Source organism: Malus domestica, chromosome 07 (genome assembly GCF_042453785.1).
Source record: "Malus domestica chromosome 07, GDT2T_hap1".
Taxonomy (NCBI): Eukaryota; Viridiplantae; Streptophyta; class Magnoliopsida; order Rosales; family Rosaceae; genus Malus; species Malus domestica.
The window spans coordinates 20,662,524-20,684,882 of NC_091667.1; the positions used below are offsets into that span (position 1 = coordinate 20,662,524).

Consider the following 22,359-nt stretch of genomic DNA (forward strand, 5'->3'; position numbering starts at 1 on the left):
AAGAAAATATGAGAATTGAAATGGTGTAGGAAGGGTGAAAATTTTGTGAGGGATGGTGAATGAATGGTTTAAGTATTTATAGGCAAAAAATTAGAATTTTTGAGGAAAAAAAAAAGAATTCGACGTAACAGGCACCAATTAGCCGTTGGATTCAAATTTCTTTTTAAGTATTTTTGTTGATTATAACTGACATGATTAATTTTTTTTTTCTGGCCAGCCCTCCAGTCATTTGGCCCTTTTAGATTCTCTGAGCTCTCTGGCCTAGCCTTCAGTTGGAGACGGTTTTTAGACTATTTTCGGCTCTCACCATGAATCCTTCGGTTAGAGATTGGCTAAAAAGAATTATCTGATCCTCTTTCCTTGGATCGGAGATGGCCTAAGGAGTCTTCCAATCACCATTTGTCACCGTAAGTTCCTTGAAGAGCTTACTCTTTCTGGTTGCACAAAGTTTGATGTGTTTCCAAGCATTGAAGAAAATATGGAAGGATTACAAATCCTTCATTTGGATGGGACATCTATCAAAGAGCTTTTCCCCCTCGATTGAACGGCTTCAGGGGCTTGAGGTATTAGATCTGGGAAATTGCAAAAGCCTTGTACGTCTTCCCGACACTCTTTGTGAGTTCTCCACCTCGGTGGGTGCACAAATCTTTCTCTATCTCTGTTTATGTCTGAGAAACTAATCTCTGTGTGTTACTATGTCAGAGAAAATGGGCATACTGACATTTTGACACGTGTACTACACTCCCAAAAAGGAATAATCTTCAGGGTTTTGGATACACTCTGGCTGTGCTGATAAACACGTGGATATGAAGCTCTGTTTTGAAGAAATCAATCGGTCACTGTGCCGCATGCGGCGGCTTTGATGGAATTAATGTGGCGCGGGCAGACGGCTAGCCACCGCTGGATTCTTTGAAATCCCATCTCGAAAAGGTGGTATTTTCCAAGGAGAGGTATTCTCTACATGTGGAGTACATTTGTTGCCGATCCTTTCATTCGGGTTTGGCGGGTTCAATTGCTTATGTGCTGCTTTTCTTGATACTTTTGATTTGTGCTTGTGCAGAAACTGTGAAGATATTGCTTTGTCTTTTCCCGTTGTCCTAATGCCACTGGTGCTCCTCCAATTTGGGTGAAAGGTAGTCTGCATTTCCTTATCTTAACATTTCTGTATCGGCAAATTAGAGTGGATGAGCCGCTGAATTTGTCAGCTTGGGTTTTTTTGTAAAAGCTTGAAGCACCTTTGCCTGTGAAGGAAATCAAAGAGAAATGAAGTCTTTCTCGCCAAGTGAAACCATTGTATTCAATACACCGAACAAGCCTTTTAAGTTTTACGGAGCATTGCATAGTTGACATCCATCTCCCCTAAACAAATACAATCGAAAACTAACAACTCAAACTGTTAAAAGTTTCCCAATATGTGGACAGATTACTTCGTACATGTTGTGTTGTGAACTTGTGATTGCTTCCCATTACGATTTTCCGCCACTCTTTGTGCACCATTGATAGTGATGCCAGTTTTAGTTGCACGCTCACATAATATCTGCCAAAGATGCACATATTTCATGATTTTAAATCCCTTTGTGCACCGTTTATTCCGCTAATGAGTTTGATCTTTAAGTTTCTTTTGTTCCAAAAATTTGATCTAAGAGTCTGGCACACATGACTTTGCAAGAATATCTAAAAGGACACAACAAGAGGAGGAATAATTAAGAGCCTCAACGATTTCATCTCCCTCTTCGAAAGAATGTCTCTGTACCAACTAATACTAAAGCTTTAGACGCTAGAATTGAATGCTTCTGGTAGTTTCAGGTCAGATTTACATATTTCTAGTATCTGTATATATACTGCTTGGAGAAGGATGTTATCGCTAATAGGAAGTTAGGAACGTGATGATACTCCTGAACCAGAATCCAGATTTGTTTACTGGCCAATTTCCAGAAAGAATACAAACTGATAAAATTATGGTTAACTCAACAGACACAAGTTAATACAGTCATAAATAACTGAACAAGTGCCAACCTCCCAATACATACGAGTGAGTAAATACTGACCACGTACCAGTCACTGGATGAACGATGAAGAAAGAAAGACACGAAAAAAGCAAAAACCTAAATAGAAGAGCTCTCAAAATACAGAAACCAACTCAAAACTTGGAAGAGTCACAAACTCCTTGTGTTTATGTCGAAATGACCATCTTAAGCTAGATTAAATTGCTTTTATGGCGTGACAATTGCTTCTTGTATGCATCATCAGCACACTCTGCATTTATCAGTAGCATAGTAGTTATGAAAATTTGAAGAGAAATGAAGCCTTTCTCGCCCAGTGCATTGCATAGTTGATGTGATGTCTGCTTTGCCTTAGAAAATACAACCGAAAGTTAGCAACTCCAACTTAAAATATCCCAATCTGTGGACTGATTACTTGGTACACGTTGTGTTGTGATTGCTTCCCTTTACGTTTTTTCGCCGAATCTTTGTGCACTATTGGTAGTGATGCCAGTTTTAGCTGTATGCTCACATAAAACTGACTTTATTGACTTTGTCTGATTGGAAACATAGACCAGGGATTAAGGTCACTTTATTAACTTTGTCTGATTCGATTTCTTAGCTAGTTAGCCGGTCTAGATTTCATATGTCACACTCACACCTTGGTCTAGCCAATTTCTCCAGTTATTGGTAGTGGACATGTTAGCAAAGCTTGACCGACTCTCTTCAACTCCTCCCCAATTACTCAAAGCTCCCTCAGCAACCAACATTTGTCTCTCACATAGTCACGCACAATCCACCAAAGGAATATATTGCCACGACTCAATCCACTGCAAGCAGACACACTAAAATCAAAAACCCACCCTCACCATCAACCACCACAAAAAACACCCACCATTAAAGTTATCAAATTTTCCCCGGTTTCACTTGTGCTTTTTTGGAATTGAAATGCAGTTCACTTTTTTGGAGTTGTTCTGTATTATTGGATTTGACAATGATGTAATAATCCCTTCCCCCGCATTGGATTTCGCATTTGCCATCTGGCAATATACGTCCAGTGCCATTGGGATAAATAAACTTCTCCTAAAAGTTGCATTCTTTCATTGGAATACATTTACAGTCTATCTTTTTGTTTGGCTTTGCGGGGTTCAATTGCTTATGTGCTACTTTTCTTATACTTTTGATTTGTGCTTGTGAAGAAACTATGAAGATAGTGCTATGTCATTGCTCGTTGTTAATGCCATCGGTGCTCCTCCGATTTGGGTGAAAGGTAGTTTGCATTTCCTTATCTTAACATTTCTATATCTGCAAATTAGCACTCCGAATTTGCGTGAATGTCGAAATGACTATATAGTCTAGATTATATTTTTTTTTAGGCGTAAGTGGGGTAGCTTGTCGTATGCATCTTCAACACACTCTGCATTCATCAGTAGCTTAGGCAGTTATAAAATTTTAAGTACCTTTTCCTGTGAAGGAAATTAAAGAGAAATGAAGCCTCTCTCTCTGAATGAAACCATGGTATTCAATGCAACAAACAAGAGCTGGTACGCAGCTTTTTAAGTTTTACAGAGCATTGCATAGTTGACATCCATCTCGCCTTAACAAATACAATCGAAAACTAACAAATCAAACTGTTAAAAGTTTCCCAATATGTGGACAGATTACTTGCTACATGTTGTGTTGTGATTGCTTCCCTTTACATTTTTCTGCCTATCTTTGTGCACCATTGATAGTGATGCCAGTTTTAGTTGCATGCTCACATAAAATCTGCCAGAAATACACAGATGTCAAGATTTTAAATTCCTTTGCGCACCATTTATTCTGCTAACGAGTTTGATCTTTATGTTTCTTTTGTTGGAAAAATTTGATATTGAAGTTTGGCACACATGCTTTTGCAGGGAAGATGTATGAGATTGGACCATCTGGAATTAGCAGTCTAAACAACAAGAGGAGGAATAAATAGGAGCCTCAAAGATTTCATCTCCCTCTTCGGAAGAATGTCCCTTGTACCAACTAATGCTAAAGCTGTAGATGCTGGATTTGAATGCTTGTGGTAGTTTCAGGTTAGATTTATACGTTTCTAGTATCCATATATACTGATTGGAGAAGGAAGTTATCGCTGATAGGAACTTAGGAACATGATGATACTCTAGAAACAGAATCCACGTTTGTTTGTTTACTTACCAATTTCCAGAAAGAAGACAACGTCCTTTGTCTTCTTTAGAAACAGAATCATGTTCCTAGAGTATCATCATGTTATGATTCTGTTTCTAGGAACATGATGATACTCTAGAAACAGAATCATCGTTAATTGAATAGGTGCCAACTTCACAATACATGTCGATGTTATATTTCTTAATTTGTAATTTTAGTTAGTAGAATTTGATGAATGATGAGCACATATTTACTACTTATTTTATCTCGAAAATTATATTTTCTTGTGATATGTTGAATTTGGATGAAAGGAATTGCATGTTCTTTGTGTTTTTGTGGCAAGTTTAATGAGATGGAAAAATTCATATTAAAATTCTTTAATTTCTAGTAAAGTTAATCTCGAGAATGTTTTGAATGTCATTGATCTGTTGCTCTAATTATTAAATCATTTGTGTTTTGGCATGTCAAGAGTTGGTCCATGTGCCGTTGGATTATGTGATATGTGATACATCTCTACCATATAAAGGAAGTATGAGACTTTGTGGAGTCATCTGGGTTGTTTGTTTTTGTTGTGGCTTGATCGAGCACGTGGTGGCGGTGAGTGGTTCTGCATATTAGACAGCTCGGGACGGAACGTGTTTAAGTACATGTAACTGAGAAGCCAGGAATTGGAATTTGGTTGGTGGATGCGGGGATGCTCATCCCTCATGCGAATAGCGACATGCATACTTTTAACATAAAGTTGAGACAAAAAGCCGAGAGGCGCTCTGCAGAAATGGTGGTGAGTGTTCCTTCAGCTGCAAACAAACACAAAGCCTCGTGCCGAAAACTAATTTGTTGTGCCCTGAAAGCGGAAGGATTCTGGAATGGCGCTCGGCTTTTCGTTCTTAATAGCTATGTCCTAACCAGAAGCAAACAGCATCAACTATTATGCAGCCACCATTCCTCAGAGATGCATCACCTTCACAGTGCTGTGGAAACAAAACCCGAAAACAAAGTTCGAATGCGAAGAACTTAACTCAGTTGCTGGATTTGCTGAAGCTTAAGAGCATCAACATCTATTCTGACTACACCAATCCCTGCATTGTTCACCTATGTAGAGCCCAACTGTCTCATTTTATATTTTGTTTTGAAAAAAGAAAAATACATTTAGAAAACTTGGCAACAAAAATGCAACTCTGACGAACACGTTGACAAAAAGTAATATTTCTGTCAGATATCGAAAAGAACTTGACGACGGAGTGACAAAAAAAGAATCCGATCTGGACGAAGATAAATCTTCCACAATTAAAAGTGGTTACAGTCTTTGAGGTTGACAGATGCTGGAAGAGTTTGACAGAGTTATGATGCTATCATACTCCAAATATACTTATAAAAAGTTGAAGATGCTACCCAAATACATAACATGCCTCTGCAACTTCTGCTTAAGTCGATCATCTTCAATTAAAAATCTGTCACTTTAAAATGAGCAAAGAAGGAACCAGAAGGGCAATCATTGGGCAGCAATGCTAACTTCACAACCCTTGCAGCACCTTCTTCAACAGGCAAGATGCCGGATTTGAAGTTAATATCTGTTTTGACAAAGCCAGGGCAGACCGAATTGACACAAAGATTGGGGTACTTCTTGGCCAGAAGCCTTGTATATGCATTCAATGCTGTCTTAGAAAGTGTATAGGCAGACATAAAAGAAGGCCAACCTTTGCTTTCAAGTGAGCCTTTCTTGAAGTCTTTTAGAAACTCAGTCAACACCTCATCTACTCTCTCTTCTGTGAGGTTTTCGGCATCACTGAAAACTCCTTTAACCCAATCATTTCGTATGCAGTTTAACTTTCCCAAAGAAGATGAAACGTTAATAATTTTTGGTGAATCAGATAACTGGAGGAGTGGAATAAGCGCTTCAGCTGTTCTTTTAGCACCATAATAGTTTGTTTGCAAGCATTCTTCCGCTTGCTCATAGTTTTGAGTCATTACGTTATTCGAATCAACTGTTCCTCCTTCCTGCATTACACCAACCCCAAACAAGAAAATTATTGATTACAGTGTGACACGCATATCAATTATTACACTATCACAGAGGAAATATTTTTCAGATTCAGGGAAAAGTGAACTTAAATTCAGAACTTATATCAGCAAAAGGCTTTCAAAATTTGTGGACAGAACGCAGAAAGTTTTCGGGCACGAAAAGAAAAATCTCAAAAGGTTGCAGCTTGTCGGTAAACTTCTAATTACTTCAACTCATATCCGGGAAACATCAGATTCTTTTACAACAAAGTACTACTGAATGAATTCTTGAATGACATTTCACAGATAATTTCCGCTAGAGAAAAGGCATGGGATGTTATGAACCCAACCAGACTTTGGCCAAACGATAGATAGGTTCAAACTTTAGCACATTGAAGCTTTTGAGAAAAATCAAGTGAAAGACTTACCGCAGCACCCGAAACTATTGAAGCCCTGAAAGCATCAGCGTCCACTATTGCTCCACCGATCCCTGCATTGTTCACCTGTGACACCCCAACTCTTTCTATATCACTTCTAATCAGCCACAAACAAACAACTAAAAAGTAAAAAAAAAATCTAGATATGCGGAATAAAAGGGAAAATTTGTAGATCCTTGATGTTGCCAATGCCTAACCACCTAGCTTTGAGGCCATGGGGCATGCCACTTCAACCAGGAAAGCCATCAACCTTTCCCCAGTATCTTTTCTTGAAAATGTGAGCATATCTTGATCCAAATCTGTTTGCTTGCAAATTAGACGTAGTGGGGTTTTTACAGAAGAACTTTTACTTATAAGTGCTTATGGTAGAAGTGTTTTTGTTATAAACATGCAGAAATTTTGATGCTTTTTTTTTTTTTTTACAATCTGAGCATATCATGTTGCTGATCCGATTGTTTGCAAATTTGATTTGGTGGGTTTGTTTTAAGACATGTTTTGTAGGATTTGGTGATGTTTCAGTTTGATAGAGCGATTTTGTATCCGGATTGTTTTAATTTTGACACCACTAGGAGTTACTGTATTCTTTTCTGGAAAATGAACACAGATATTGTTGAAGAATGTAAGAAGTCGCGTATCGAAAATTGACAACATAAAACAGTTTAAAGCGTTTACCCTGCACCTCATATCCTGTGTTCTAATCCCCAGATTCCCTAGTATCTATCTTGTACCAACAAATTATAAAATAAAATAAGATGCAAATAACATAAACATTTTAAGAAACCAGTTCCGATCGTACTAAGATATCGAGTTTTCCGAACTGGGTTTTGATGAATTCTGCCAAAGGAGCAATTGTTGCAGGTTTAGTCACATCAAGTTGATGAAAAACCACTTGACCTTCTGCTAGGCCAGCAGACTCCTTGAGTTTCTCGACAGCTTCAAGACCCCTCTTCTCATCTCTGGCAGTTAAGACAACAGTGATTCCATCTAATGCTAACTGCTCCACGACTCCCAATCCTATGCCTTTGTTTGCACCTGTCACAACTGCATACCTGAAAACATCACAGAAACAACAAATTCAGAATCAAAACACAAAACAAAAGTAAGAAACAAAACACAATATAGAAGAGAATTGAAGAAAATTAAGTGGCCACCTTTTTGTTGCTTCTGCCATTTGATGGGGAATCGATGTCGGGTGAAGTCTGCTGGAACTGGGATAACAGTTTGAGATTTATCTACAATGTTTGAGTTTTCACTAACCCTAAATAAATAAAAAAAGAAGAAAATCTGACATATTATTGTGGGGACGAGCACAGAGGAATCAACGTTTATATTTTTGTTGTAAAATCGACTGTGGGTGCAGTGGAATAAATGAAACAAGATACAAAATTTACGAGGTTCCTCTACAGTCAGTGTGACTGGAGTACGTCCTCGGGGCAGCAGTGGTGCTTTCATTATAATTTGAAATAATAGGAATACAAAGATAACTCTCTTTATTATCACTCCCTCATCTTCCTCTTCTTCCTCTTCTTCCTCTCTTTCTCTTCTTTCCTCTCTCTCTCTCTCTTCCTTTCTTCCTTTTCCTTTTTCTCGCCCGTGAGCCCCACCACCAATTATGAAACTCTCTCCTCTTGTTGTGTTCCATAGTGTTGTTTTTATAGAAGTAAATCACATGTTAAATAGTGGAAGGGCAACTTGCCCATTATTTGAGTGGACATCCATTTCTACAACACTCCCCCTTGGATAGCCACAAGTCTTCGATTGACTCGTTAAAATCTTGATCTGTTTTGGATGCTCCCCCTGATGAGTATATCCCCCTGATTTCAAATCATTTAGGTTGATCGTTGATCATTCTGCTTTAGTCTCTTAGTAAGAAGAATTGCTGAAATGGTTGCTTTACTTGTTGTTAACTTTCCACAGACTTGTTCTTGAACTGGGTTGGAGGGCCTTCTGCTAGACTAGCATCGAAGATCTGAATTTACTCTTTTTATCTGGAGCGGAATTTGATTCAAAAGTGGTGGACACTTGATCTTGAATCAGACTTGTGATTTCTTCAAGGACCTCCGAGGCTTGATCTTGAATAAAGTTGTACCGTGAAGAGCTTCACGTACCAAGTGATCTTCGACTTTGTCGGGGATGAATCAGCACGTGTTTGTTGCGCTTGTCTCCACATGCTCCTAATGTATCATTTTCACTTTCCTTACTTGCTCCCCTTGCTTAAGTAGTATTTTCCTTGGTTTTCCCCCATGCATGTGTGGCATATTCTCCTGCAGTATTTGCCTTCTGATGCAGGAGTGGAATGCAACCCTTGCATTTGGATGGTTCATCACTTCTTGGTGACTGGAGACCCAGTTCCAACAACAGTTGAAGATGACTACTCGAGAGCTAGGTAAGCAATCAGGAAAGGTTCCAGGCAGTTTGTTCCTTACCTGGAGTTTGAGTGGAGGTTCCGACATACTGCTTTCTTTATCCTTGTCTTTGCAGGTAAGAATAAGGACAAAGGAAAGGACAGGGAGATTGCATGATATGAGATAATCTTGCACTGGTCCCTGAAGATATGTGATAATCTTGCTTTGGTGTGACATGTTTGAAGAGGTATTCTCGGAGAGGAAGAAAACTGAGTATTTCGAGATGCTATGTTGAAGATGCATTCTCGGAGATGAGGAAGAGTTAGGTATTCTTGCAGTGTTGCAGGTCTGCCTTGTTATGGAGAACAGAGGTCGACATATATAGAGATTTCTTAATAGCAAGTGTGGTGCTGTGCTTTTACTCTTGTCAGCAACTGTGGTGTAAATAGAACAATAAGATTTACGCGTTTTCAACTTTGTCAGAGATCTTTGACAAAATTGCACGCGACATCTGAAAAAGCTGGGATTACGTCTGAAAAATGCCAACGAACTTTATTCAGGAAAATCTGGCTTTTGAAATTCGGAGAGCGGTGCCTCTTCGATCTTTGAACAAGTGGCTATGCTGCCTCTTCTTTTATAGAGACATCAATTGTGTTCAAGAGTATGCTCAGAAAGTTGATGCCTGTAGAAATTTCTCCCTTCTTACACTTCTGAAATTTTATTTTGACCTCTGTTTTTCCTTCATCATTTCTGAAAAATGACTTGCCCATTTAACATTTGCTTAGATTTGAGTCTTAGGAGTGATACAGACGAGCAGCGTTAGGATAATATATGGTACTCGTCCTTCTTATCTTCTAATGGTCCTCTTACGGTTGGGGACTCTGTGATGAAGAATAACATAACCGCTACTGTGGTAGCTAGGAATCTTCTCACTCCAAGGGATAACAGGATCCTTTCAAAACGGTCTGAAGAGTCGGCCGTTCAAGACTCCTTGGCTCTCAGTGTTCAGTGTGCTGGCTCTGTTTCCAATATGGGCCAACGCCTACTTGCTCAAACTCGCCACGTTGAATCATTAATGGCGGAGGTGGCAAGTCTTAAACAAGAGATCGGAGAGCTCAAGCACGAGAATAGGGTGTTACACGTGCTTGCAAATAATTACTCTACGAGCATGAAAAGAAAGCTCGACCAACTGCAGGAATCTGAAAGTCGAATTCAAAGTGATCACCAGAGGTTTGTTGCTAGATTCCGAAAGCAACTGATGCCTTCTCCTTATGGTGTTTTACTAAGTACTGGGGTGCCACATGATCAATCTCCAGTGCCTCCCCCTTCTGGGGTACTTCCGAGTACTGAGGCTTCACATGAGCAACCTTTGTGAAGGCTCCATCCTGTTTGTTTGTTTTAACTCATGTGTATGTACATATCTGTAATTTCTTGGAGATATTAATAAATAAGCTTTATTTCATTCAATGTATTGTGCCAAATACAATAAAGCATATACTTCACTAAGATGTGGTACTTCTGGACCAAGTATTAATTTATCTTTACCCTCACGAAGATAAATGATTATTCTTAGTGTCTTCATCATATGAGTATTCAACTCATAATCTTCAATCCATATGGTTCTTTTAATATCATAAATATCATGGATAAGATTCGTGTTGGTAGATTGTTCAATCTGCAGCTCGAGACAATAATTCCTTCAACACTTTATAATTTTTCTAGACTCTTCAGGAGTCCCAATTTAATATCATCAACTCTTCAAGAGTTCTAATTTAATGTCATTGACTCTTGCAAGAGATTTTAGTATGTTGCAACAATATCATAATGATAGTACTCACTAAGACAATTTATATCATCCATTGATATTGAGTATATATTTTATGCTTTACCCTTCAAGGGCTTACTTCAAGCAATTTGAATCCTTCAAGGATTTTCTACACTTCATGACACATTTTCCTTTGGAATTTATACAGAGCAATTTGCTCCCATGTATACTTGAGGGATTTACTTATGGAGATATGATGTGGGCGACTCACAACCATTCGTATATAATTCTCCATTTATATGAACTCGTTTACAAGAGTATAATTTCAGGTTTCAATTAGTAACTTTGTGTCATATTATGTGAGTGTATTACAAATGCTGATATGTAACCTCCTTGGTTCAACATCTTTTGGCTATTTGTATTGTATTCAAATATATATAGGTTCATTTGTCCACGTTCTTACAAAATTGTAATGGAATTGCCTTTCTCCATTTTGGCCAATAATTTTTCTTTTGTCGACGAACAAAAGAACGTGACTCAATATTAACACAGCTCATTGATGAATTTAGTAGCTACTTGTAAAAACCAAAATTACCATTGGTTATCATCAATCCGTGATCCCATATTCTCATGTGCATGCGCATGCATAAAAACTTTTCATTTCTTTGGATATCCATTGCCTCTTCAAGGGCATGACGCTATCTCTTCCAGGATAGTCATAATTTAGAGAATGTGGATCATAACCTCCTCTTGAGCATTATAGAGCTTGGATTTTAATCTCCACTTCCGGGAGTTGAGTCTTTGGAACCTATACGTCTATCATGCTACATGCATGAGACATCAATATTCCTATGTTTGTGGATTGTCCTATCTGGGACGTGTATCCATGCGGCGACTGTCATGCTTCTGGCATGCAACAGTTATGCTTCAGTAGTGCCATATTATTCTTCTTTCGAATAACTGAACCTTTTGAGTCTAAAAATCTGCCACGCTTCAGGCGTGCAATAGATAAATCATTTACTGTCTCATTATTTTGTCCAACAGGGACATCAATTCTTGTAGGCACATTTGCAGTAAGTATATGTGATTTCATCACTTTCGTTGCATCATTCAATTATTTCAATTTCATGTTCTCATTGTTTGTTTCGTGAATCAAAATAAGACAAATTATTTTCGTTCTTCTGGAACGGTCGTTTCTCATCATTCTTCTGGAATGATATTTTCTCATCGTTCTTCTGGAATGATGTTATTTTCTCCCCTAATGGCGGGAAAACTGTCTTATCAAAATCATAGTCCGTAAATCATGCGGTAGACATATCCCCAGTCAAGGGTTCCAAATATTGAATGATAGATAGTGTTCAACATCAATGCCCAATCAGCGATGATGTCTCATTTCAGTGCGTTGTGGCAGTGTAATAGGCACATAGATAACACAACCAAAAACTCGTAGATGTATAATGCTTGGCTGGTTCCCAAACACGAGTTGTACTAAGAAGTATTGATGGTTGGTAATATGTCTCAACCGAATTAATAATGCATCATGTAAAGTTTACATGTTCCCATGTAGAAAATTGGCAATTTCGTTTTCATGAGCAGAGCGTTGGTAATTAATTTCACCCACTTAATAAATGCTTCTGCTAAACCATTTTGAGTATGGACATGAGGAACTTCTGGTCCTTGTTTAATAGTCTGTGAACTGAGACTCTTATGTCCTTTATTATGGTTAAGTTGAGGCATTGCGACACTTTAAACTTACGGTACTCATCAAGGAATTTCATGTCCTGATCTTCAGGATCAAAGGACTTCATGCCTGATCTTTTTGTATGATGGAACTTCGGGTCCAATCATTTTATATGATGAAGATCAAGAAACTGCAGGTTCTGATCTGATCAAGGAACTTTGGGTCTTATATATACTCATTGTAACAAAAGATAAGTACAATAAATAAATTAAAGCAATAGGCGGTAATTCCAGCCATAGTAAATAAATTGAACAATAAATAAATTAAAGCTTGTGACAAGGGCTTTAATTCAGCACCATTCTCATAAATCAAAACTTAAAGCAGTAGGCGGTAAAACGTCCATGATAAATAAATTGTTTTAAAGTAAATAGAACTTGTGACATGGGCTTTAAACCAACATCATGCACATAAATATCAAAGCTTTAAAGCAAAGGGTAATAATTCTACCCACTGTAAATAAATTGCTTTAAATAAATAGAACTTGTGAAAGTGTTTTAAGCCAACACCATTCACATAAATAAATATATACATATTTTCTTCTTTCTTTTCAGATGGTGTAACACCATCCAAAAACCTTTACCTTTATTTTATTTTATTATTTTCTTATTCAATCACATTCTACACCATTCCAAAAAAAACATTGCCTTTTTCTTTCATTTTACATGGTGCAACGCACCTTTCCAAATCATTGGCCCCATTTCCTTTTTAATTTTATTTATTTCTTTCTTGCTTTTTCAAATGGTATCATACATTATTGCCTTTTTCAGATTATGCCATGCATATTCCATAATCTTCCCCCTTTTCTTTGTCTGTCTCTACCAGTCTCGAAACCCAGTATCAGCTGGATTATTGTGGAGGTCACACAAAACCAATTCAATCCAAAAAGGCTACCAGATACTGGCGTTGTTCTCGCATGGCCCAAAGAACATGGCATCGCAAAGCAAGAATCTCTCCACAGAGACATAGATGACAGTGAGGTTGACGGAGGCACAAGAGAGGGAGGCCTGTGTGGAGTCAGTCATGCCATCACCATCTCAGACAACTGAGGATTCATAGAGGTCCTCGAGATCCATTGAGAACGACATGATCTGGGTTTCCAAGTCTAATGAGATTCTTCTGGATCTCTGGAAACCAGTTGTCAGGTACAAGTTTTCTTATCTCGTGACGACTTCAGGTCGTTGTAAATTTCAATTCGCACCGGAATTCGGTGGGGCGCTTCTGGCGCGGTGGAAGAAATGAAGAATGGACATACCTTTGCTTGTTTTGCTGCACCTTTGTTTGTCTGTAAGATCTCCCCATCTTTCTTGTCCACGAAAGAGAAAATAGATTACAGGTCTAGCATGGATAAGAATTAGCACATCAATAGTTAGAGTGATAAAGGAAAAAGTGATAAAAGAAAGGTTGATGGATTTTTGTAACAAGATGATCTTCCCTGTTTGACATGTCTGGCTTGCCGTCTCTACTCTGTGAGATTTTAGCTGACCGAGGTGAGAGGTAGATAATGCTTCACCGGATTTATGATGTTGTGCTTTCCACTTACATGAGATCTTTTCGTGCTGATAACGTGTTGTAAAATCGACTGTGGGTGCAGTGGAATAAATGAAACAAGACACAAAATTTACGAGGTTCCTCTACAGTCAGTGTGACTGGAGTACGTCCTCGGGGCAGCAGTGGTGCTTTCATTATAATTTGAAATAATAGGAGTACAAAGATAACTCTCTTTGTTATCACCCCCTCATCGTCCTCTTCTTCCTCTCTTTCTCTTCTTTCCTCTCTCTCTCTCTTCCTTTCTTCCTTTTCCTTTTTCTCTCCCGTGAACCCCACCACCAATTATGAAACTCTCTCCTCTTGTTGTGTTCCATATTGTTGTTTTTATAGAAGTAAATCACATGTTAAATAGTGGAAGGGCAACTTGCCCATTATTTGAGTGGACATCCATTTCTACAACAATTTTCAAATTTGAAAAATGATTTCTGTACAATTTTCTTCCAGCATGTCCCAATTTATTGGGAAGAGGGATCTATTTCCCCAAAGTTATCTAAACAAATGATGTGGATCCTTAAAATTTGATCTAATGGTTAAAAACAGAGATCTATTTTAAAAGTTATAATAATTTTAGTTGTTTGATCAAATGTCAAGGGCCCGAATCACTTGATTTGGTGGCTTTGGTGGAAGATATTCTGATAGGATCTCTTTTCCTATTTATTTGTCTTTTAATTATCTATTGCAATCCTATTAGATTAGAAATGTGATTGTGTAAAACCTAACATATCTAGGATATCCTTATGGGATTCTACCATATCTATTAGACTATATATTATCCTATTAGAGTTGTAATCCTATTAGGGTATGGAATTAACTTTCCATGCTATTATAAATAAAGGCACAATGAGGTGAAATAGGACACACCTCACTAGTACACATGCCTCTATTCTCTCTCTGTGTCGCACCCCCTCTCTGGCCTCCATAATTGTTTAGTAAATTATGCCTACAATACTTTATCAGCACGTTCTTGACGCTGCGCTAAAAAGAGTTTGATATTCAATCAAGAGAGTATTACGTTTTAATCATTCTTTATTATGATTAATTTATTATTTTATTGAATTGATCTACATGTTATGATTCAATTTAATTTTTCTTTGTTAGACGTGATACAACGCATTGAAGATGTAATTTCGGCTTTTCGAGAAGAATCGTCTACAAATTCAAAGGCTTAACTGTTTTCTGCCAATCAAGTTCTTTTAAAATAAATTAAAATATTTGAAAAGACCATGAAACATGAAAACATTCCCCATGATGCATGAATCCCCTACATTTATATTTACCTTCCAATATATATATATTGTATATGTTTCATAAATTTGTCAATATATATATATATATATATATATATATATATACACGTTCATGCATTACGCAATTTTTTGCTATGTGGAATTTGTGAGTCAAAGAATCAAAAGAAATTACAAGCAATTAGGGTTTTTCAAACCCTAGAATTTGGAAAAAAAAAAAAGGGAATTTACACCAAAGCTGTGAGCCGAGCTGCGCCTAGCTGGCCTGAAGCCAAGCCAAGCCACGCACCAAACTGAACCACAAATAGTAGCCTTCTTTTGGGCTTTGCTATGTACGGAAACAAAAGCCCACACGTTGGGCTTCTGTCATTTGACAAGCCAACAGTTGAATGGGCTCAACCCGCGTTCCAACTACAAGGCTTCAGCTTGTTGCTCTTGTATTAGACTAGGTCTGATTGCATGAGTCCTTGGTACTGGGCTTCACTCCCGCGACCTTTGACCCAAAAGCCAGCGCATGCTGGGCTTTTGCTCACCCCACGCCTTATGCCCCACTTCCAACAACTTTTATGTTGCTGGGCTTTTCCCAACACATGGCCCATGGCTTGCAACCATATTTGAGCTGCCTAATACAACCACTTCCCCTAGGCCCACTAAGCCCTTTAGGGCCTTGCCTTGCACACAGCAGCTAGCCCACCAATTTGGGCTGCGATTTTTTTAAAGTCAATGCCCTATTTTTGGCATTCCCACTTCATAACCATACTCCTATAATTTTTGGGACGTTATTGGTTAACGTTTATCAAGCTATAATTTTATTATCCCTTGGCCCGAAGCCAAAAATGCAAGATAATATTAACCCTTGCTATTATTTTGCTTATACGATCAAACCTAGATGGTTACGATCTATTGAATTAATTAAAGTGACTAGTAGTCTATTAATCTAACAATTAATCCAAAATTATTGGCTTGAAGTCCATTTTTTGGCAATTAACAATTGAATAAATTATTTCTACCAAGTGGGAAGTGGAAGTCAAGTTCTACCAAGTGAGGAGATCTTGGCCATTCAGACACCCATTGCATCATCTCCTGCCTCATTAAGCTACTCGCTAAGTGACCAAATGTATCTGTCTCTTGGTAAGAGGAAGGATTTTTACTCTTAGCAAGCCCATTACAACAAGAGGGATAAAATTTCGTATCAAGATAACCAAGGGTGAACGTACCGTCGACTATTATGACTATGGGGCCAAGCCTCACTCTTTCAAAGTGGAGGACTAGGTACTGAAGGAAATGATATTATAAGAAGGCATACACATTACAAATGTTTTGACTCTCAACCGATTGAGATCTTTTGTCACACAAGTCATTCGACAAATATTTAAAGAAGAGGGAATTCAAACAACTTCTTCTGAGTCTTTTGCGTTCCTAGCACTAGAACACTTGGTCTACGCTGACCTACCCTTATACTCCAACTCAGAGCTTCAACATGCATACTTTGACACAAAGTATGTGATACTAAGTGTTACAACCAACATGGTTCACATGTCAAAAGCATGGATCCCTTCATGCATAACAAAATATTCATAAGCATCACTCATATCAATCAACATAAACATCATACATTCCAACACATTCATACATAAACATTATACATTCCAACACATTCATAGTTACTTGGCTTACGCGCCACATAGGCTTGGTAGTTTTTAAGGTCAATAGAACCATATTATTGCTAACCCATTATGAGGCTTGATCAACTGATCTCTTCATCCCATTAGAGTAGATAATAACGTTTGTTAAAAAATCCGAAATACTAGTGTTGTACAAAATAAAAAGTATCTTTTATATAAAGCCAACACAAAAGGTGAATTGTGCTTTTGGTGTCATCCAGCTTCAACAAAAATATTTGAACAAAAATGCCTCCAATACAAAAAACTTCAAAGGAATCCCAAAATAATGCATCAAATAAGGCAGGGGCATTTTCATCATTTTAACAGTGTTTTTTTAATAATTAATTTTTTTTTGTTTTTTTTTTAAATTAGTACCTCATAATAGGCTAGCAATAATGTGATTCAATTTCTCTATTTTTAAACACGTTCAAAATATCTTAAGATGCGTGTAATGCCAATTATAAAAAAAACGTTTTTCGCACGTGGATAATAATGTGATTAAATTAGTTGTCAACTTGTCAAATGATTGTTTTTTTTTTAACAAACGATATTATCTACACTAAGAAAGAGAGGGTGGGCATAGTCTCAAAATGAGCTAGCAATAATGTGATTCAATTAGTTGTTTATTAAATATTATTTTCTCTATTTTTAAACACACTCAAAACATTTTAAGAGGCGTGTAATGCCGGTTATAAAAAAGGTCTTTCGCACGCGAATAATAATGTGATTAAATTTGTTGTCAAATGAATTTTTTTTTTAACAAACGATATTATCTACACTAAGGAGGTGGGAGGTGGGCTTAATCTCACAATAGGCTAACAATAATGTAATTTAATCAATTGCTTATTAAATATTATTTTCCCTATTCTTAATGTAACTTCTATACATACCGATTTTATTATGTGAATTTAGTTGCTTTATTTAGTTTATGAGTGGTTTCTTCTAGCATGATCTAAGATTATTTATTTACTTCAAATATTTTACTTTCCTTTTGTTAATTTACGCATATAAATATATTTAAAATGTGTAAATTGTATGTAACACGCCGTGATGTCTTCTGCATGCATGAAGGCTAGTAGAATTTAAAAGAAATAGATCAAACCCTAATAGAGCCAAAACTAAACGAATGCAAAGTATAATTAACCATATCTTTATTCTATATGATTTGTTTTTTATTTCTAACAAAAAAAAAATTGCAACTGACTTTTAACTTAGTTGACTATGAGTATTCACCACGCATCTTAGATTTTGTGTTCAAATCTCATTTTCTGATATAAATTATTTTATGGTGTGTCAAGGGAAAAATGGAAATTACTTTATTTATATATTTTATCATTAAAAACAAACGGTTAAGTAGTATACATGAAGTTTTTCAAGACGACAAACAGGCCTTGGGCTTTGGGCGGGTCGGATACCTCCATACCATGAAAACCATTGCCAAAGTGGGTCGTTATACGCACCCCCTCTTTCTCCAGCGTCTTCGCCAACTGCATCTGACGGTCAATCAACGGATCCCCGAAACAGCCCGTAACCAAGACCCGCCAACCCATCTCCCGAATTCCAACGTAACGATCTCCAGATTCTTTTCCCACTGTTGGATTGCAATATTCATGGTCACGGTCACTGCCTACGGGCAACGCCAAACTCCACGCTCCATCGTTCGCGGGTAGCGACAAAATCGGGTCATCTGCCATCGCCAGCTCCGACCCGGTTCTCTGGGACCCTCCAAAGAACGGATGGTGCAATACCAGCCCTTTGATTCGCAGAGGCTGGAGACGATCGCCATCTTCACAAACGCGCAGCCCCGCGTGGTAAGCCAGGTTCCCCCCGGCGCTAGTGCCCATTAAAAAACAACTGGACAGATCTGTAAATTCAGTGACCCACTCTTCTTTGGTGGAGGCGATCCAGTGCAACGCATCCACAGCATCGTCGTATGCCGCCGGGAGGCGGTGCTCGGGTGCTAGGCGGTACTCGAGGGAGACGACAATAGCTCGGAGCTGGAGAGCCATGCCGGAACAAAAGTCGTGGATGCTGGACGACGAGGCACTGAGGTAAAGGAAGCCGCCGCCGTGGTAGTAAAAAACGAGAGGGAGTTTAGAGGTGGGTAAATGGAGGGCTTCGCGGGGGAGGAATAGTCGAGCTGTGGTTCGGGTTTCCGGGTTTACAGGGACGTCTTTGGACAGGACCCGAGTCGCTGGCGAAGTCGGGTTGGGCTCGGCGGGTACGGTTGGGAATTGTTTCCGACGGGTGAACGTGCCATCCGGGTTGGAAATGATATTGGACATTGTTCAAGTTGTAGGCTTTTGTGCATTTTGGATTTGAACTTTTTAAGTTTTTATAGATTTTTTTCTTAGTGCTTGCCTAATAAAATCCAAATTTGTTGACTTTATGGATATGGAGTTTTTTTTTTTTTTTTTAACAAATTATTTACGTTAATACCAACTCCAACATTTAGAATAAGTCTCAAAATTTGTCTTCTATTCCCCCTTAAAAACATTCTAACCCTCGGCCTAAAATTTGCAATTTGAATTTGAGTTTCAATTAGTGGGCTAGCCCACGTCTGCGCCTAGATGCGCACAGTTTTTTCAAAACCTTATGGGGTTGATGCACCTTTTACAATACCATCCCCTCACTTTTCCAAAATAAACAGTAAGGGAACCCACCCAGGTGGGCATGTAGGGGAAGATTTATGAGCTTAATGAAAGCAACGGACTGCTGATTTCATCCAACGGTTCAGATTTAAACTTTGTTAATTTTTATTTTATATTTATAAATTCATTAAACCCAACGGCTGAAATCTAATATGATCAAATCTAATTGTACAAAAAAAAAAAAAGATCTAAGAGCCCAAATTTAAATTCAATGGTTAAAATAATTAAAAAAGTTTATTTAAATCAAAATTTATCCAAAAACTCTATAAATATTAGTGAGTTTCAATATTTATGGAATCTAAATATTTTTAGGTTAAAATGCTCATAAAATTAATTTAAGATAGTTTACAAATTTTTAAAAAAAAATTAACCTAAATTCATTTTTTAATAATGTCGGGCTAAAAATTTAACCCAAAATGGTTGAAGCAAAAAAAACTATTTTTGGGTTAAAAAAAATTAAGGTTTTAAGGAGATGGTCTAAAAGGAGAAGAAGTTGGCTTATTCTCGCAATAAACTAACTATCAACATGGAGTTTTTAATTAAAAAACAAAAAGGTAAATAAGAATCGATGAATTGGTCGTCGGTCTCAAACCATCTACACGGAGACATTTTGGACGTATGTATTCACCATATATGCAAGCTTATACAATCTATACATAGTCAAATTTCTATCACTGTCATTTTGTATCATTAATTAACATAATATGTTATGGTCTTTCCTTCAGTCGCTCTCAACGAGGGGAGGGTAGGAACGCGAGATAAAAATTAAATAAATTATAAGAAACTTAAACATGATTGAAAATTAATTAAATTCCTCTTAAAAAAATAAACTCAAGAATTCTTCACAAGGCTACAAAGAAAATAAATAAATTAAATTTCTAGACTCACATCTAGTTCGATCTCATCCCATCTACCCTCTTAAACTATTTAATTCGAAAACCTGCATAACAATAGAAGGGTGAGCTTCAACAGCTCAATAGGGACATAACTTTATCATAGTAGACTGACAATATTAAATTAAGTGACAATATTAAATTAAGTGTCAAGAATCATATAATCAAGTATGAAATTATTATCAATAATAATGCATGAGCGCAATGCAGTATTCTTCATCTGTACTCGTTAATCTGTATAACTAAACATCCAGACCTCGTACGTTCTATTCTATACTCATACCACTTGGTCCCGAGTGACTAATTATATTAACTAACCCCGTAACTCATCATCCCAATTTTCCCTTTTATTAGTCATTTTGCCAAAAACCCTTCGTCGCCAATCCTGAAAAGAATCTATGCATTGTGGCTCGCATGAGACTTGGTACCTACTAAGAGTTTGGCACAACTACACAAAAGATCATTTCCAACTACCCTTATATCCAAATTTCCAATCTCACCATTGAAGTTCCAACCATAATTCACAACATAAGTGATGACAATACTCATTTCATCTTTCACATGTATCACAATATATTCAAAGAATAACATTTCAACTACAATTCCATAACCAATAACAAGTAAACACCCAAGAGAAACATTTATCCAATTAGCATTAGATCACACTAATCAACCAATAAGATCAATAATAATAATAGGGATGTGATATCCACACACGCCATTTTACTTCTCACACACCTTTTTAATTTTCGGCCGTCGGATTGAATGAATTGAAGAAGATCAACGGACATAAATTATCAAGGGGTATGTAAGAAGTAAAATGGGGTGTGGATAGCACACCCCTAATAATAATATCACACTTCACGAAAGTTAATAAAGCCAATTTTCGTAAAGGTCTTACCGTGTTTCCCCTATCTGAATTCCAAAGCAAGCAATCACATACCAATCACGTTGGCCACACCTTATAAAATTCAACGTTCTCTTTTAATTTTCCATATTCATTTCTCTATAAATAACATGTTGTTGATTAACACCGCAAGCCATCTCTCGGTTTGCAGCTTCTTACTCATTCCCCTTATGTATAAAAACTTTCTACTCCATAATCTGTTCTCTATCAAATACTCATGGTAACTTTCACCCTCTCGTTACAGTTCTGAAGCTCTATATGTATATGAACTAAACCATTTGCATGCTCCATGCAAATTCTATAAGTTCGCGTTTGGAAACCAAAGGGTAACTACCCTATTTATAGTTGAAAAGGTCGGCTGCAGCACTTAGAGACCATGTAATAATAATAATAAAGTATGAATAGATATTTCGATGTCTACAATTGGTTCTCAAACCAAGGAGGGATAATTCTTTTCCTTACGTCGACAGCTCCTGCTTCTAAAACCATGAATCATACTTGCTTCTGCATTGTAGTTTGAACTACACGCTAAGGACACCCGTTCACATACATGCAACCTCAACTCAAGCTAAAAATTGAAATCTTAGATAGTGAGAATGCCACCACGTAGACACAGCTCCATCATACTCTTCCTCCTACTAACATCTCATGCTAAGCCAATATATATGGTGAGTCAACAACGTTACTGAAACTTCAGTATGATAAATATACATAAATCGATTGTAACTTAATGGCTAAGTTGTGGAAATTCTAAGCCAAAACTAGATAAATAATAGTATATACATTTTATAAAATACGGATTCTCACAATCTACCTGTTGAATGAAGTGCCATGTCAGCATAAGTAGATAGTGATTGGAGTGCCATGTCAGCAGGGTTGTTAGACTGATTTGTTAGAACTCGGTTATATAGTTAGATTAGTAACTTAGCTGCTAAGTCTTGAGCGAGTATATATAACAATCTTAGCTATGCAATTGTATTCATTCAAAATCATCGATACAAAAGATTTCATTTCTCTCTCTTGTTTT

The 22,359-nt window shown here is 37.4% G+C and overlaps 2 protein-coding genes and 1 long non-coding RNA gene across 4 annotated transcripts; 1 reads left to right on the forward strand and 2 right to left on the reverse strand.

Annotated features, from left to right (window-relative positions):
* The first annotated feature begins 211 nt into the window (after nt 1-211).
* LOC114826066 (uncharacterized) lies at nt 212-5,204 on the forward strand. Of its 2 annotated transcripts, none has more exons than XR_011582779.1 (6): nt 212-615; nt 703-950; nt 1,061-1,133; nt 3,182-3,252; nt 3,881-4,045; nt 4,606-5,204. It is a non-coding gene; the product is annotated as an uncharacterized lncRNA (long non-coding RNA). The 2 variants fall into 2 exon arrangements; XR_011582780.1 differs by having other exon boundaries at nt 363-563.
* Nucleotides 5,205-5,399: 195 nt separating this feature from the next.
* LOC103419104 ((+)-neomenthol dehydrogenase-like) lies at nt 5,400-7,908 on the reverse strand. The gene is made up of 4 exons (XM_029105720.2): nt 7,726-7,908; nt 7,371-7,623; nt 6,566-6,640; nt 5,400-6,134 (listed from the first exon to the last, which is right to left on the reverse strand). The coding sequence occupies exons 1-4, from the start codon at nt 7,743-7,745 to the stop codon at nt 5,580-5,582; spliced, it is 903 nt and encodes a 300-aa protein (XP_028961553.2). The 5' UTR covers nt 7,746-7,908; the 3' UTR covers nt 5,400-5,579.
* A 10,266-nt stretch (nt 7,909-18,174) lies between these two features.
* LOC139197861 (carboxylesterase 1-like) lies at nt 18,175-19,206 on the reverse strand. The gene has a single exon (XM_070825851.1). The coding sequence runs from the start codon at nt 19,164-19,166 to the stop codon at nt 18,231-18,233; it is 936 nt and encodes a 311-aa protein (XP_070681952.1). The 5' UTR covers nt 19,167-19,206; the 3' UTR covers nt 18,175-18,230.
* Nucleotides 19,207-22,359: the final 3,153 nt, after the last annotated feature.